The sequence below is a fragment of the Monopterus albus genome, unplaced genomic scaffold (assembly GCF_001952655.1).
Source record: "Monopterus albus unplaced genomic scaffold, M_albus_1.0 scaffold305.1, whole genome shotgun sequence".
Taxonomy (NCBI): Eukaryota; Metazoa; Chordata; class Actinopteri; order Synbranchiformes; family Synbranchidae; genus Monopterus; species Monopterus albus.
In genome coordinates, this window is record NW_018128185.1 from 126,492 (window position 1) to 144,347 (window position 17,856).

Below are 17,856 nucleotides of genomic sequence, written 5' to 3' on the forward strand. Positions count from 1 at the left end.
AAGTGCAGCAGAATTTTTTTTTGTAACCTTGGCCAGATCTGTGCCTTGCCACAATTCTGTCTCTGAGCTCTTCAGGCAGTTCCTTTGACCTCATGATTCTCATTTGCTCTGACATGCACTGTGAGCTGTAGGGTCTTATATAGACAGGTGTGTGGCTTTCCTAATCATGTCCAATCAGTATAATCAAACACAGCTGGACTCAAATGAAGGTGTAGAACCATCTCAGGGATGATCAGAAGAAATGGACAGCACCTAAGTTAAATATATGAGTGTCACAGCAAAGGGTCTGAATACTTATGACCATGTGATATTTCAGTTTTTCTTTTTTTATAAATCTGCAAAAATGTCAAAAATTCTGTGTTTTTCTGTCAATATGGGGTGCTGTGTGTACATTAATGAGGAAAAAAAATGAACTTAAATGATTTTAGCATATGGCTGCAATATAACAAAGAGTGAAAAATTTAAGGGGGTCTGAATACTTTCCGTACCCACTGTATATGAGTCTGGACAGATCTGCATGCAAACCGCATCTTGACTGGTTAAAACCGCAAGGAGGTAATTCTAGTTGTTTAAAGCAAACATTTCATTTGTATTTCTCAAATACAACATTCTCACATGCGAGCAAATTCGGAGAATTTAACAGGAACACTGATCAGGTTTTGTTTCAGCTTCTGTGCATACTGAACAGGCCACCTGGGCACCTAGAGAAAAACTAAAAAAGCAAAAGGACAAAATGAGAGACAAAACAACCACAAAGATGCGAAATGACTACGAAGACCTGGTAGCTGAATATCTTGGGTGCCCCTGAATGTGACACCATGCTAAAACAAGTCTGGGAAGCCTCAGAGGATGCTTCTTCTGCTCAGTTTGTCACACCAGAAAATGTCTGTTCTCATGAATATGAAACAGCAAATGCTGACATATGCACACAGAATAAGCATAAACACAAACAGCCTTGTAGGAATAATTCATTTTTTTAATGTCCAGCATTTCTCGTTTCGACAGTAATGGGGGAACAGCTGTTTCCATGACCCCTTCCCCAGAAGGCATCCCATAATGAACACAGGTTAACAAAGACAATCTCCCATCCATCTTCCTCCTCCTCTCTTTCGCTTTCCTTTTGTCTCTTCCCTCTTTTTCAGAGCACATCACATTTCAGTCTCAGCTCAGTGGCTCCTGTTGGTCCAAACCAGATTAACCTGGAGTTTTCTCTAATTTCCCAGTTACTGACAGCTGTCAGTCATGTGTAAAAGCAGTTAAATTACCAGTATATAGGCTGATTTGGTGACTGTAAAGCTTCAGCCTCAGATTTATAGAAGTGGACAGGAAGAAAAAAAGGTTGGATTTGGATACAGCTGAACAGTTTTCACCAGATTTATAGTATAGATACGTTTCTATTCAATCTTTTATTTTGCAATGTTGAAATGTTTAAAAGCTCAGTGTCCTGTTAAGGACCTTTGACCCGCATTCATTTGGAATTCTAGGTGTAAATAGAGACATACCTTCACGTTCTTCTCTTTTTGTCCTCTATATGTAAATTTCTTGCAGTGAGAGACTCAGTATAATAAGAACAAGTAAATACAAAAGACATTTGGACAATAAAATAAAATAAATCACTTACACATCGTAGAAACTGGCAGCACAACATAAATAATCATTACATTGTCAATAAATTATTGATAAATAAAATAAATCTCATGTCTGTACAAATAAAAGATATAGTCAGTTAAAGAAAAACTGATCTGTGAAAAAACTAAATATAAATGAACGAGGCTGTTGGATTTTTTTTTAGGTGTACCAGTCCTTTGACAGACTGTTAGTATTTCCTCTGGAGGAGCACTTCTTGGCAGGAATACTGTCACAAATAGGTTTGCTTGTCACATCCCAGGGACATGGGACTGACAGAACAGCAGTCAGAGCAGGGAGATCTGCACCTGCGAGCTCTGTGAGATGTGTTTATTTTCACCTTCTGCACTTCCATCCATTTTCTGTATCTCTCTGTGACAAGAAACATCCTGTCCCATTCTCTGTGGTTACATTTTGCACATAGTCATGGTTCTAATGCAGTTTATTTTCCTTCAAACCTCATCTAGTTTTCTACATCACTATGTTCAATGTACTCTGTTTAGCCCTGTTCCTTTATATTTGTTTCCTCTCTTGCTGTTCTAGTGTTCTAATGCGTGGACATACTTACAGACAACATATTCTGGCAAAGCATAAACCTCATGTTGCCTTCAATGTTTATAACCTACTGCATTTTTTTTCATTACAAAAAACACTTAGGTTAGCCACAATCCCTTGACCTCCCTGAAAGCTGGTGGAGACTGCCTGCCTGCCTCCTTGGCGTTACAAATGCCTGCGTGTTGCTTTCTTAAGGCCTGAAGTCAGTGTTCACACCGACAGCCACAAGAAACAAGCAACTCCTGATGGAAAGACCTGCATCTCAAAACCACTTAGAGGCTTTTAGTGTCGACACAACTGACACCTCTTCTTATTGGAAAACTGGTCCACTTCCACAGAAGCGACCATAGATCTTGCAAGAGACCTCATCTGTGTGCAACAATCGCCACGCTGAGAATAAATCTGCATTAATGTGTTCTGGTGTCAACCTCTCCATCAGTGACAGCTCATGTTAGTTATTTCTGAGCAAGCAAAGTCAGATTTCAAGTGGTTCTGTGAGATTTCTCAAGTATAAAAAATATTTGAACCAATTTCCCAGCAACTGTGCTCAACCAAGCACTTAGCAGTATTCTGGTGTGGGATTCATGTGCTACAGATATGAGATAATGTATTCATGTTGATACCATGCTGGATATGTACTGTCTTCTCACAGGTCTCCAAACAAATATCTGAGCACACCGTGATATGACTCATAATGTCCTCCTTCAGATCCACTCTCCTCCTACAAACCTAATCATGGCACCATTATTATTTTTAAGAAGGTGACTTAAACAAAATCGCGGACCTGATTTTAATCACATAAAACTGGCAAACATCAATGTTTCAAACTGATTTTAAGCAGTGGTCCTTTTGGCTTGGATTTGCACAGAAACTTTTATGAATGAGTTTCCTGGATGCTCCTCTGACATCTCTTGAGGCAGGTTGAGTGGTGATGCATCAAAGTGCAAAATAGCTTGGGGATCTTTAAATGGTTGTTACATGGTGCAGCCTCATACAGAAAATCAGATGGATGTCTACCTTCATTCACCAGGTCTCCAGAACACTAAAGATGTATAATATCAATTGACTGATATGGTCCGGTCCAGACAGAAGCAGGCACAAAGACACAGACAGATGACAAGGTCACGTTCACAAAACAGTACAATCTCCTGAAAGAGTTGATACTTTGACACTTGTGAATTAACACGTTGTTTTCATCATTTCAGCACAACCACCTTGCCATCTTTTTCTCACACCATCTTGCTCCATCAGATCTTTTCTTTTATAATAATCCCTTCCTCTATTTACAGTTACTTCTCGCTACATTGATATTTTCCCTTCAACCACATCTTGTGGTTTCAGTAATCTCATCAGTTGCTATTGCTGAACCCCTGTCGCTATACACAGAGTTGATGGGTTTGAGGATAACTGTTTTCAGGGAGATTTTTTTTCCTTTGTAGGGGGAAATCTCTCCCTCAGCGACAAACAAGACTGCACTCACACCAACCTCGCTCACAACCTCACACGGACACCATCATTTAAGAAAAAAACATCACAAGTGAGTTCTTCTTCATCTCTAATGAAAAAGATACAAAATGTATAAAAATGTTATTTACAGTCTATTTTTTTTTCCTTTAGATGAATCTTGTCTGGATCAGGCCGACAAGTCTGTTTGAAACCTAAGGAGTTTGTGTGAGTTTTCAGGTAGTAGAGGTGGTTGACTCACCGTCCAAGGAACTGGCATATGTTATTGTAGGCGGTAGGACTCAAAAAGCTTTATTTATATCGTTCAACCCACAAACAAGCATCCTGTTTTGCCTTCAGTGAATGCACCATCTGTGTGTCTTTGTTTGTTTGCCATCCTCCTATGTCCCAGGCTGCCTCAGTGGTTCAGGACCATCCACCAACTTCCCTGCCCCCAGAAGTCGCAATGCATAAAGAGACATGGTGGTTGTCATCAAGACTGCCCTTCACTTCTGTTGGCTCTGAGGTGAAGGAAAGGAAAATGAGTCATCAGTTAGTTTGTATTGAAACTCCTCCACTGAGTGTATATTCAGTTCCAAACAGCGATGGCGATGAAAATGGCAGGTCAAAATGGAAATGAGCTACTGGAGGCAAAAAGGCAAAGAGAAGGGGAGGCCATTGCTAGAAATCATAACAGAGGAGGACACAAGGGACAGTAAGATAAAGAAGCTGAAAAGTAGAAAGTGGAACTGAGGGAGCTGAGGACAACTGAGATAAGAAGACATAAAGACAGAAACACAACAGTGAGAAAAAGAAGAGTTGAGTAGTGGATATCATCGCTATGATGTTGCTGAGAAAGTCAGAGGAAGCGAGCAGAGAATCCAAGTCAAAGATGAGGGGAGACAGAATAAGATGTAGAAGAGAAAAGGGAGGGTAGTATAGGTAGAGACAGCTTTATTCACACAGAAAGACTTACTCAGAGTCAGGGGAGACTTCAGATATGCTGTGGGTAGTGGCAGACTGTGGCGGGGAGGGTGAGGGTCCATGGTGTAGTGATCCATTAGGTCCAGGGTTAGAGGCAGCAGGTGGAGGAGTGAGGACTGAAGAACTGAAGGATGCCAGAATGGAGGACAGAATATCCAGATGTTCGCTGGATGGCTGTCGACCCAGAGGGTTTGGATTTGAACCTGCGATTTGTGGGACAATCTGACCTGGGTGCCTACATGAAGGTGTGGAGTCCAGTTGCCCTCTGACATGAACTGACGGAGGGAGCTGCTCGTGTTGGGGATCCTCAGAGATTGGGGGAGGAGGGGAGGTGGAGGGGGGCTGATCGGGGTGCGAGGGCTGGCGGGGAGGCAGAGTGCGGAGCCACTCCCGACATGGCTGAGCCTGGGCTCCCACACCATTGGTCTCAAGCTGCTCCTTCGACCTACTGCTCACCACTGCCCCACCTAGGTGCTCCCGGGATGAGGCCTGCCGCCGAGTTAGTGTGTTCAGCTGCGACCTCGATCCACTGAGGAAACCCTCCATTCCCGCCCCGAGACCTCCACTCAAGTCCTCCCTCGAGGCATGGACGCTGCTTGCGTGCTGGTTGTCCAGTCTGTCCCTAGATCCTGTCAAGTTCTCCCTCAATGATGAGACTCGCTGGTGATCCAGCCCCAAGCCCCCTAGCCCTGCACCCTGCCCCAACCCCAACTCTCTCCTCCTGGGTAGGAGATCCAGGTTGTCCCTGGAGCCCCGGGAGTCCAGCCGCTCCCTTGATCCCCCAACCGTCTGCCTCCCTAGTGGATCCCTGGACAGCTGCCTCCGGGCAAGCGAGTCCAGGTGCTCCCTAGAGGAGTAGCGAGAAGCTGGCTGGGAGAGAGAGCCGGTACCTCTGCTGGCACCAGCGGTGGCAGAGTACATGCGACCGTAAGAGGCTGCAGGAACACCTCGGTGGCCCAGAGTAGAGGTACGGTACCAGTTGAGCTCACTGGGGACCCGACCCATGCTGGAGAGACCCTGGAGTGCTGGAGGACAGCCGAGACGATTTTTTAGGATGCCTGTAAGCAGAGGATATGTACACAAGAAGGAGAGAGGATGGCATAAATGGCACATTAATAGAAGTATTGGAGTAATCTGCAAATACTGACAGAGACTTGAAAATCAAGTTGTACTAAAATACAAACTGTACTCCATATGTTTTGTGGGTTTTTTGTGTATAAAAATGTTAACACGTTCCCAGGCTTTCAGGCCACATGAGTTTGCATCTAATTGATCTGTCAGTGGGTGTTTGCATGTGAGATGCACCTTTGTGTGTTTGTGAACATGCCATTTGACATGTATGTATTGTGAGTACACATCCTGTGCTGGAAATATAACATGTATATACACTATTAGCTGCTGCAGTAAAACAAAAATACATTTTTAACATCCTTAAAAGAGAAGGCACTTCTACTATGGTTTACATGGAGGGTACACGATACTGGAATAATTAAAATGTGCTACAGAGTAAAAGGTATCATTTACTGGACTGTGTTTTAAAAGATGCTTTGCCGATTCAGCTCACACAGCAAACATCTCGTCCATTTTCTTCTTGGCACAATGCCCCATTTCATCCTGATGAACGGGCTACATCAGTGCGACAGGAGGTCAGGAGACTTTACTTTTGTTAAACAGCTTGATGAAGATAATATATTTAAAGTATAGAGGCCAGAAATGGATATCCAAAGATACACAACCAAAAACTGATTGCACTTGGCTTTACCCCTTGAAGATGCACATGTAGCAATCCTATGAATTAATGTACCAGATATTTGCAGCAATGAGAAAAAGGAGAAAGAAACACAAGTATGTCTGCTCACTTTTCTTGACTGCATTTCAGAATAATTAAAGATTATTTTCTGTTTGTTATTACCATCTTAAAGGTGTGTTTCACAGTCAGTATCCACATGCCATCATCTGAAATCTATGACCTAATGTTCAAATTTTATACACAGGTAGGGCAAACTAAAAATTAGAGTAATATTCAAAACAATTCCATTCAAATCTCAGTGCATCCTCAGACTGAATGTATTTCTGTTCTTCTGTTTCTCTCACCCTTGCGGTGCCTGTGTGGCTGAGTGAGGCTGTTCTCGTCCCCACTGGTCAGTGCTGCATCAGTCTGGTTGTTGTTGGCGGCGTCCTTGCTGTAATCTGCCCCCAGGGGGCGTTCTGAGCCCCACTTTTGCAGGGTGTGTGTGTCACACTCCTCCAGAGCTGGCCAGTAGGACAGGAGGTCATTGCCATCCAGATCTGACCCACACACACAAATAACAAACTCTTTGCAGTTACTTGTGAATTTAACATCAGTTTCAGGGATAGTGCAGGAAAATGTAGACTTTTCTCAACATTTATGTTTTCACTTCAGGTAGTGACGTACAACAAAGCAAAAAAGCTCTGAGTAGTTAAGAAACTGAAATAGAGAAAGGGAAGGGACAAAATCACATCAAATCATCATTGCTGGCATCACTGAAAGTAATTCATCATTAATGCCAGTAAACACCATTCATGAAAAGCTGCTAATATGCTCTTATGCCTCATTCATCTTTTTAATTTGACATCAAGCATTGTGCAACATTTTTTTCCTGCATGTGCATCCTAATAAAAACAAAACCATATGTCTGTAACAAATAACAGGTGTCAACAAACAAATAGCATATGTTCATTATGAAACAACAACTAGGGTGAAGTAAAATGATTACATTGTATTAGTTGAGAATATATCAAATTAATGTAAATGACCTACAAACAAACCAAATTCATTATTTTAAATGTGCAGAACACACGTGTTCTATGGACCAGTAGACATGCCTTTCAAATTTGAGCAGGTGGATCCTGAGAATCTGATGATTAGTTTTTATATCCATTATCAAATCTCTGTAGATATAATTTCTGTGAAGAAATTAAATAATCATTATTCATTCCAGCTATAAAATACAATCTGTCTCTGGAACATTGATGTTAATTCCTTATTCTGACAACCACAAATAGCTCTAATTGTTAGTGTAGTAAGCCTTTTCAATACTGCATCAATACAAGTTAAAAACCCTTTGTTTCAACTCGATTCAAGTCATGGCACTTTATTTGTCTCTCCCATTCATTACAGCCAGTCTGCAAAAAACAGCACACACAGACACCACAAAGACAATCCAAAACTACAAACGCCCTTCACTTTGTATAACATGCAGGCAAAGCAGGCATGAAAGGTTTTCTTCTGTCTGTTGCAGCTGTGCACTGAACACACATGTACATTCCCAGCACCACAGTTGTGTAACGCTGCTCAGGCAGTGGCTCTGCTGAACTGATGAGGAGTTTAATGTCACAACCAGTGGGATACCGTCTTCAAACTGTGGCCTTTTCAGGCTGCTCTGACCCTTTAGTTTGACTGCACTGATGAACTGATTGATCTGTATCCTGCCTCCCTTTCATCTGACAACTTCAGTCCACATTTCACTCTGGTTTATTAGCCTAAGAAGTGATTACTTATATTGATTTATAGATTTGCACATATCTGGCCTTTTCTTGTGGTGAAAGTTTTCACAATACACTGTATAAGCATGACATTTATATCACACTTTAAGATGCATAAACTCATATTATGCATGATATTTTTTCATGTGTATCAGAAGATTGATTAATGACCTTAGACACAAATGATTCCTCTTGTGGTATGGGTGGGTTATTGTGCCTACACATGTTGCATGTTTCTACAAATCTGAAATAAAAGAGTGGACTTTTTCCTACAGCAGGGGGCAACCTGTTCTACCCTGCTGGCTGGCTGCGTCCTTTGTGTTGAATTAAAGGAATACTCCATCAAAAGGTGATGACATGATCCAGAAGTAACATATTTGTTTTGTTGTGGAAAGACTGTGAGTATTTACCACATCAGCGGTGAAGAAGATGTCATTTGAAAAGTTTCTATAGATGTTTTGTGGTATAGTTTTTTTGCCATGAGTATGGGATGGCCTGTCCTTGTAGCTGCTGGGAATCTAAATTGGTTACTGACAATCACTAAAGAGCTTGGTTACCTTTGGTGCTATTGTGGGTGGGCTCAGTGAGCAGACGCTCACTGTGATTGGAGCGTTTGAATCGTCGCTGGATGCGCCCACGGAGTCGGACGTTGTCCTCGCTCTCAGAAGAAGGGATGGAGAGGCTGCGTTCCTCCTCCATGGAAAGATCTGAGTCCGAGTCTGAGTCCTCACCTGGAAGGAGAGAGGGAGAAGAGGAAGAGGGAGAGTGAAAGAGAGCGACAGAGAGGAACCAAGTGAGCGGACATTCACATGGAGAGAGTGAGAGAGTAATAAAAGGAAAGGAAAAGAAAGAAACACAGATGTGTGACCATGTCTGCTTATATCTACTTATTCCGGTGTGTGAGTGTGTGTGTGTGTGTGTGTGTGTGTGTGTGTGTGTGTGTGTGTACCTCCATCTCTGTGGAACATGGCTACATCCAGGTCTGTCGCTCCAGTGTGGATGATGTTTTGTTCCAGAGTCTGACGAGCCAAAAGATTTTCTCTAACAGGAAAAGACAGAGGTGATTACACAATTACACTCATGCACACAAACATATACTGTATACTACACTATATTCTATGCACTCACACAGGCCACTACAGATTCAAAATAGAGAGTATCCACACACATACAGTATGTAATGCACATACTGTACACACACACAGACAGTCACTGAGCCATAAAGACACCATGAGTCGCTCTCAGAGTACATTAGTGTTGCTCTACATACAGTACACAACATTGTTATATCTACCCTTCATATTTACCTCACTGACCCACAAAATGCACGGCACGGTTTTTATTAACCAACTTCCTCCCTGCAGCAACTCTCCCATAAAACAGATAGTCACAAAGAATCAGTGAAACCTGACAGGACCCTATTTTAATTATTGATTTATTTTGTGTTTGTTTTTATGATTCAGTGTCAATAACACGTTTTCATTTTTTATTGCTGGTTTAAAAATTATTTGCTCTTCAACAACAAAAGCAACTAGTCTCTTTTATCAAGTTTATCTCTAGTCAGCTGGTTACTATTGTGATGTGTACATTGTGTTTGTGTGTTTGTCTACCTGGCCGAGCTGACAGAGGAGATGGTGGAGGTTCCCAGGGTGATGCGGTGCAGCCCGCTCTGCTCCAACAGAGATGCATTGTGATAGGGGTTCTGAGCCTGTACAGGAGCACACACCAAAAGGTGTGGATTAAATTCAGTTTTCAGTTTTCTATCCATATTCTAATGTGATTTAAAAACTATAGCCCCCCCTCCTCCATGATATTTTACTGTAGCTTCTAGAGATTCAAGGAAATTATTACAGCTGCTGAGTGTTGACAGATTAAAAAAAAATTCCGGAGGTTAGGCTAGGGAAGCAGAAGCTAACCTGCAAACAGTTTCATACAGCATGAGGCAGATAGGCAGTACAATGCTAATTGGTGGTCATTTACAACTAAAATGCACCAGATCAGTATTTTGTGTGTGGTTGTTTAGTAATAGTTTTGGTATGCTTCTCTCATTTTGCCCCAGCTGACTCAGTGATGAATAAGAAGAGCTTTGGAGGAAATGAGGGTTACCAGAGACAAATTCGTCGTGTTCAACACCCCTGGCCAATAAAGCTGATTCTGATCTTCATAAAGCAAAGCATGAACTACATATAAAGTCACACGTGTGCTTGCATGTCAACACAACCATCTTGCACACACACTCACACATTCAGAGTACCTATGAAGTTAGATAGAAGAGTGGATTTAAAGGGGATATTGAACAGTGAACACAGACACATACACACTCAGACACACACTAGCACTGGGGAGAGGAGTGTTTTTAAAAGGTACAAAAAAAAAAACAAGAGAGTGCAGTGACCTATGAACTAACAGACACACACAAGACAGAAAAGAGAGCGAAGGAAAGATGCGAAACCAGGACAGGGTTACAGAGACATGCACACACACAAAGCTTCTGTGGAAGTGCACTAAAAAGCCGACAGGGCTCCGCTGGTCAGTATATTGCATTATCTGGGTCAGCAACAAACCCTGAAGGCAGGAGAGGAGAGAGAGAGGACAGGCAAGATGGATGGATGGGTGGATAGAGAGAAGGAGGAATGGGCATCAGGAGGGCTTTTGTGCTGTCTAGTAAAACTGTTGAACAGATAAGGCACAGTAAAGGCTGTGCATTCATGTAGCACATTGATAAACAGCTTCACAGTAGTGTCTAAGATTTACCCTGTAAGTCATTTAATGGCCGTCTCATTATACATGTGCATATCATGTAAATGATTAAAATCATTTTTAACCTTTTTCTTTATATTTTATTTTTGTATGCTTGTTGCCATTGTGCTGTGTAAATTAATCAGATCAAGATGACAAACAAGATAAAATTGCTTTAACAGAGATAAGATTTAACTGGATAAATACCCAAGTACAGTTTGTGTGTACATGTGTGGGGCTCACTGTGTTCTGCGGTGGCCTTGGTGGGTCTTCTCCCTGGCTCTTCTTACCCAAACAGGCAACTCTCCAGGCCTCCTGAACCTCTGAGTTGAACACAGTGAAGACCAGCATCACTGACAGACCCTGGGAGAGAGCAGGTGGAAGGACACGGGGAGAAAGAGAACAATAGATTTCAAGGTTTCAATCTACATGTGCATCCGTAAAATCTATGTAACCAGCTGTGCTGAAGTAAACCAAAGTGTATTCATTTACAATAAAACAGTTGAGCACTTCAAGTCAGAGTCCCCTGACTGCAGATACAAATCATACACCTTGTTCATACCTGCACTAGGCAGAGGACATCAAATATGTAGTAGAAAGCTAGGATGCTGTTGTTCACAGCCAGGAGACCACACAGCCAGGCGGAAGTAGCAACCAGTAACAGTAGGAAGGCATTGCGAATGGTAGCACTGGAGAGAGAAACAGAGAGGGCAGAAAGGTCAGAATCGGATTTACCGAGTTGAGTCTGTGTGACAAACCCTCTGGCAGCTGTACTGGACCACTGCAGTTCTTTGGTAATTAAAGAGTGATTGGAAATGACAGCCAGCACAAAAAATAGATGGGAAATAAAAAAAAAAAAAACAGCATCAACACGAGAAGTGCTGAGGCAAAGAAAGACAGACAGCACAGAGCTAGAATGATTTTCTTTTGCCATGTATGCCCATATGATTGGATCAATAACAAGCCATGACATAATCACCTGTCTATCAAATCAGCATTGACTGAATGAGGAAATGCAGTTATATTTCATCTGTTCCCTGTTAGTCCATCAGTCACAAACCATTTATCAAAACAACACTCTCTATTGTTTTGTGATGCTTGTATTTTCTGTTTGTTATATACTTTTTACTTACTTTATATATACTGCTCAAAAAAATAAAGGGAACACAACATAAGACATCCTAGATCTGAATGAATGAAATATTCTTATTAAATACCTTGTTCATTACATAGTTGAATGTCTTATTTTTCCTTGTGTTCCTTTTATTTTTTTGAGCAGTGTGTTTTGTTGAGGTTCTTAGTTACTTTTTGTGTATTGATGGTATAAAGTACCTGGGTTTTCATTCTGGTTCAGCTTTACTGTCATTATACAATGCAGAAATGCTAATTAAAATGCAGTTGTGGCCCCTACTGGATAAACATAAATATAGTGTGCTAGACGCTTATTACATAGAGTATTTTACTGTGGTAACGCTTCAGGTTCCCTGAGTTGGACAAGTAAAAAACAGAATTCTGGTGTCTTTAGAGAAATTAGTCACCAGAGCATCCTTATACGGTGCCCTCTGAAGCCTTAAAGAATGCATAACCTGAGCGAGCCTGAGGAGGCCAAAATGCAAAACATGTTGCACACATATTTCTACCCACATTTTAATCCAAAACATGAGAAGTGCAGTAATAAAAGACTGTAAGCTTAAAAAACATGATGGAAAATAGTTCATCAAGTCACTTTTGGAAAGCGAGGCAAGTCATGTTAACCTGGGTGAACAGGTAAATTGTAAATATAACCCCTGTATATGTCAGTCTAGAAAGTTCTTTTGCCATAATGTATATATACAATACATACATTTATTTATAAATGCTGTCTCTCTTTTCCTTTCATTCTTTTCCTATTTTTGATTGCATGCATTTCCTATTTGAATAAACACACTGTTTATTTCTCTTTTCTTTTAATTCTCATTATTTTCTATTTCCCGCTGCCTTACAACACACCGAGAGCCTCTGTACCAGTGTCCGATTCCTGTATGTTCAAACAGATTTGGACATTGAAGATGGCTCTGATTCTGAGGTACTCACATGACAGGGAGCTTCTTGGTCTCCTTCTGAGACGGGATGCAGGACATCTTGGCTACAATCATGAAAATCCCTCCATTTATCTGGGTAATGAGAGATCAATACAAACAAGCTCAGGTACCTGTTTTAATGCCTTTCAGCTAATCCAATACTGGCCTTAGTGACATTGTGGATAAACAGATGAACCACAATCAGTGTGAATAAAACAGTCATCTACAAGGGAAATGGGTACTACATTATATCAGACAGACATGGGGACTGTTACCAGAATGACAATGGCAACAGGACCAGCAAAGCTCCAGATGAGTTTGTCATAGATGGAGATCCAACAGAAGTCTGGGTTTCCATAACCCTCTGGGTCCAAGCCTACCGCCAGGCCTGCAACAAAGAGCCACTCAGTCAGATCAGACAAATGATCTACTCTAGGACCTCTTCTACCATCAATCACAAAGAGACAGCAGTCAAGAAAAAGGCCAGAGAGGTAGTAAAGTATGTGACAACACGACAGAGGCACGAACGGTCAGACATAACAGACCCCAATTTATGTCAGGAAGTAATATTTTTCATCATTAATATGAATTAAAAATCATTTTAGGTGACAAATCATCATCACGTGAATCAACATCTTTCAGGTATTATATCTGTCATGTGCCAGACGATGTTGCCAGGAGATTTTTGATGTGATGTGTTTCTATTCGCTGTGTAACCTTGTTTGACAACAATGCCAATGTTTTAACAGCCATGGGCATAAAGAATTTTTAAATTGAATTGCAAAAATAAGACAGGCAGGAAACTTCTAAATAAAGATGGGCAGAAAAAATAAACACCTCTGAGCCTGAGGAAGGAGATGTACAGTCAGTTTGTGTGTGTGTCAGACTGGAGACAGAGCCATTCTTGAGGCAAGGAGAGACAGCAGGCAGTGTGTGTGTGTGTGTGAGAGAGAGACAGAAACACCAACAGATAGAGGGGGTTGATAGCATTTACAGGTTCATATGGAAACTGCAAATGAATGTGCATGTGCGTGTGTGTGCATAAAAGAAGGAGCAAGAGAAGCAGTTGACAGGTTGTGTATGACTTGTTTACAGTATGTGTCAAGGAATCAATTTCTTGTGCGTGTGTGTTTGTGCTTTGCTATCGCTATATTAAAATGTCACTGAAACATGTTTAATATAAGTGTCAACAGGACACCTTATCTACGCACCCAGAAAATGTGTGATGTGTGTGTCTGTGCATATTTGACAGAGCGTTGTCATGAAAGTGTGGACAGTGTTTTAACTTTCTGAGTACATGTGGAACCAAAGACATGTTTCCAACAAATGTCACAGAAATCTTATGTGTCATTTGTGTGTGAATGTGTCAGCATGTTACCTGTGATGATGGCGGGCACACCCCAGCCGATGGCATAGTAGAACCTCATGGCCCCGTAGTTGATGTTGCGTTGCTCGGTCTGCATGCGGTAGATATGAAGGCCCTCCACAAACATCCAAGCAAACGTGGACATAAAAAAGTAATGCAGCAGGATGGCAACGACTGTACACAGGAACTGGAGGGAGAGACAAAAAAAGTAATTTACTGCAAGGAGGGAAGGAACATAAGGAAGTGGAGGAGGATGGATCAAGGAGAAGGGAAGGGCTAAAAAGTGGAGAAGAAGGAAGAAGAGGCAATAAAAATGCGATGAAAAGAAGGTGAGAGATAAAAAAACTATAACCCTTCATATCGATTTTGTGACAGTTGTGGAGCAGACGTCTTAGCAGGAAACCAACAAGTCTTTATTTCAGCACAGCAGGTGTCGGCAATGGAGTAGCATGTTTTTATGATTTAATTACCAACATAATGAACACAGTTTAAAGCAGTATATCTCCAGGAAATACACAAAATAACTGACACAAATGTAAATTAATGTTGTTACTGTGCTGAATTATAGTAATAACACCCAAGAGCGCCTTCTTAACTGCAACACCCTTAGGTACAGCTGTGAATGCCATTGGTAGAGGAAGGTATACATTGTAAAAACTGCCTTCACAGCTATGTGGTTTTCATAGCTGTAATAGTTAGCTGTACTGATGCACACTCAGAACTTTGGCTTTACTGCTGTAGTTGTGATGCGGCATGAATGCTGAGTGCTATGAGATGTAATCTGCTAAAACATGCTACAACATTCAGTCAAATATCATCAGGAATGAAGCCAATACTTTTGGTCAGGGTAGGAGAACCTCCAAATCGCTTTATCAGGTATGTGCTGATGTTTGGTTTGACAATGACTTCCCCATAACTGATGCAGAACATTAGCATTTAAGCTTTCATGGAAATTACCGTCATACTGCATTGAGGAATGTGTGGAGTAGTTTATTTAGACTGTGGAGTCTTTGGTCTGTTTTGTTTCTCTGGCCAAATGAGAATGATGCCATTCAAACTCAAGCGGCTTTCAATTACAGCACCTGTACATCTGAAAGTGCAGCTTCTAAGAAAGCTGTGGTCAGGAGTCCAAACAAAATCTAAACCAACCACAGGAAAAACTGACAGTGTGTGTGAGTCCATGTGAGTCATGTTGTTGTGTCTACAGGTTGGATACACTTAATTAGACATGATGACCTAAAACAATTAATTTTAAAAATGCATTAAATGAAACTTTTCCATTTTAGTTTGTACCAAAAACAAACAAAACAAACATTAATCCACCGTCACTAAGCTGATAAAGCACCTAAAAAATAAACTGCAACTGTAGAATGTAAATGTAAATATGCCTCTGTCTCTACTCTCACGGGCTTTGATGAAAAAGGAGAAATTTGACAGCTGAGTACTCTACATATATAAATTAAGGTAAGCAAACCTGTAAGTTCCTGATTTTAAGGGTAAAAGAGACTCAATAAAAATTTTGAATGACACAATGAGAAAACAGAAACATCAGCAGCCTTAGCAATAAAACATCGTGGTGATATAGTTCATACTCCCATACACAAGAATACAAACACTACAAGTTACACACAAAAAGATAGAAACACTAAAATATGCACAAACATGTAAACACTAGTGTGCACACCAACACATGACCCCTGCGAGCACTAACACGCTCTCCCAAGCCTGCTGTACACAAATTATAGGACATATTGTTCAGTTAAAAGTAAGGGGCCACACTAGGAGTCGTAGAGTTTCGCTGACTGTGTGGGGGATGAAGTTTAATTAATGGATTTCATGCTGAGTGAGCACATTAACAAAAGAAAAAGGGCAGCGGATGAAGAAACAGGAATTATTCAACAAGAGAAGAAGAAGAAGACAAAGTAAAAGAAAGAGCAAAAACCGTGTCATGTAGAGAGGCATAAACCGAGCAGGAAGGAGAAGCAGACGGCAAATAGTTCTGGAGAATAACATTGTCTCCAACCAGCTTGAAAGAACAAACATTTTATGATATTGCTTTGGAAAATTACTAAATATATCTAGAGTTGCAGCTGCGAGGGAGGATACATTCCTTTCTAAAGTATAGGTGAAGGCAAGTTTTCCACTAATATTCACAATTCGGAGGTAGGTACAGGTTGAAATCTGATAATCATGAAGCTAAAGGCATCACAGAACAAACAGGGCTGTGGAAATACAAGCACACAAACCACCACCAGAATCTTACCTGTTGTTCAGTTTGATTGACCCCCAGCAGAAATACCAGCTCTGACAAAAACATGGCCGCTGCTGTGTTTGAGTGGATGCTCCTGGTGTTGGACTTGAGACCTCGGAGGCAGGAGAGCACCAGGACAGTGAGGAGGAGCGCCAGCATAGAGACGCACAGAGAGGAGTATGTGACCAAAGCCAGCGTCTCCAGATCCCCCTCCAGCTGCTGCTCATAGAAAGACATGGGGATAAGGGGAAACAGTGAAGACAAGATAGAGAAGGTGTTACTGGATTTTTATTCTTTTGGTAGGAGCAGAGGAAAGGAAAGGCGAGAAATAAGTGAAAAGTGGGAAGTCAAATGAAGAGAAAATAAAAGAGAACACAAAATGCTATCTGGACTAGCTACAGAAATCAAGAAAAATATAATTAAACCTTTCTGCTCTGTCAGGGGAAACCAGTCTCAAAGCACTTCATCCCTGCCTGTGTCTGCACAGAAAGCATTTACTACTGTAAACATAACTGGACACCCATACAACATCTCAAATGAATGGAACATTTTATTGAAGAGCTTAAATCGATGTAAACCATTTGGAGAAATGTATAACTTTAAACTCAACACAGTGCATAAGGTTTCCGATTCCACGCACTTCCTGTCTTTCTCTCTGACAACGTCAAGATATGACACATCATCACTTAGTGTGCTGCGGTGCAAGAAGTAGGGGGTTTGCATTAAACTGTGAAAATCTTTTACGGCTGTAACAAGGCTTCCTTTGGACCTCTAAATGTCAGTCGGGATTTTAGTCTTTAGGATTTCAAATTTTTACACAGACTAAATCCAGGGATTACACGCTAAGACTTTACAATAAAAAAAAAAAAGGAAAACTGGCACTGTGGTGTAAACAGGTGGGTACGCATGCACAGCTGGATCACTGATAGGACCTCATTATGCTAGAGGCATAAAAATGAAATATGTGGTTCATATGAGCATGTTTCTACTGACAGATCACTAACCTCTCTCTGTGAACTGTCCATCAGCACGCCAAAGGTACCCAGCCTCTGGCACTGACAGCGGACATGGGAGGTGTTCCTGTACACCACCACACAGTCCTTCACCGTCCAACAACCTCCTACCTCATATCTGCAGAGAGAAAGAAACAAAGTGGGTTAATAATGAAAAGTCAATTCTGAAAAGGGTGAATAGTCTGCAGAACCGAAGGCACGAAGATACTAATTGTATCTCATGTGCAAAATGTAAACTGATAACTTTATATGTCTCTGTCTAGAAGCTCATAGATTATAAGAGGACTTAAAACTGAATTTAAGTTGGATCAA

At 41.2% G+C, this 17,856-nt stretch overlaps 1 protein-coding gene across 1 annotated transcript in view; it reads right to left on the reverse strand.

Moving 5' to 3' along the window:
* Nucleotides 1-952: 952 nt before the first annotated feature.
* Nucleotides 953-17,856, reverse strand: part of celsr3 (cadherin, EGF LAG seven-pass G-type receptor 3) — a 102,283-nt gene continuing 85,379 nt past the window's right edge. Inside the window, exons 25-37 of the mRNA XM_020623579.1 lie at nucleotides 17,536-17,662; nucleotides 16,544-16,750; nucleotides 14,293-14,467; nucleotides 13,190-13,302; nucleotides 12,928-13,007; nucleotides 11,417-11,543; nucleotides 11,098-11,217; nucleotides 9,726-9,823; nucleotides 9,065-9,156; nucleotides 8,673-8,846; nucleotides 6,703-6,897; nucleotides 4,601-5,666; nucleotides 953-4,145 (exon numbers count right to left, since the gene is read on the reverse strand). Coding sequence (XP_020479235.1) covers nucleotides 4,118-4,145; nucleotides 4,601-5,666; nucleotides 6,703-6,897; nucleotides 8,673-8,846; nucleotides 9,065-9,156; nucleotides 9,726-9,823; nucleotides 11,098-11,217; nucleotides 11,417-11,543; nucleotides 12,928-13,007; nucleotides 13,190-13,302; nucleotides 14,293-14,467; nucleotides 16,544-16,750; nucleotides 17,536-17,662 — 2,602 coding nt within the window. The 3' untranslated portion in view covers nucleotides 953-4,117. The remainder of the gene's footprint in view (nucleotides 4,146-4,600; nucleotides 5,667-6,702; nucleotides 6,898-8,672; nucleotides 8,847-9,064; nucleotides 9,157-9,725; nucleotides 9,824-11,097; nucleotides 11,218-11,416; nucleotides 11,544-12,927; nucleotides 13,008-13,189; nucleotides 13,303-14,292; nucleotides 14,468-16,543; nucleotides 16,751-17,535; nucleotides 17,663-17,856) is intronic.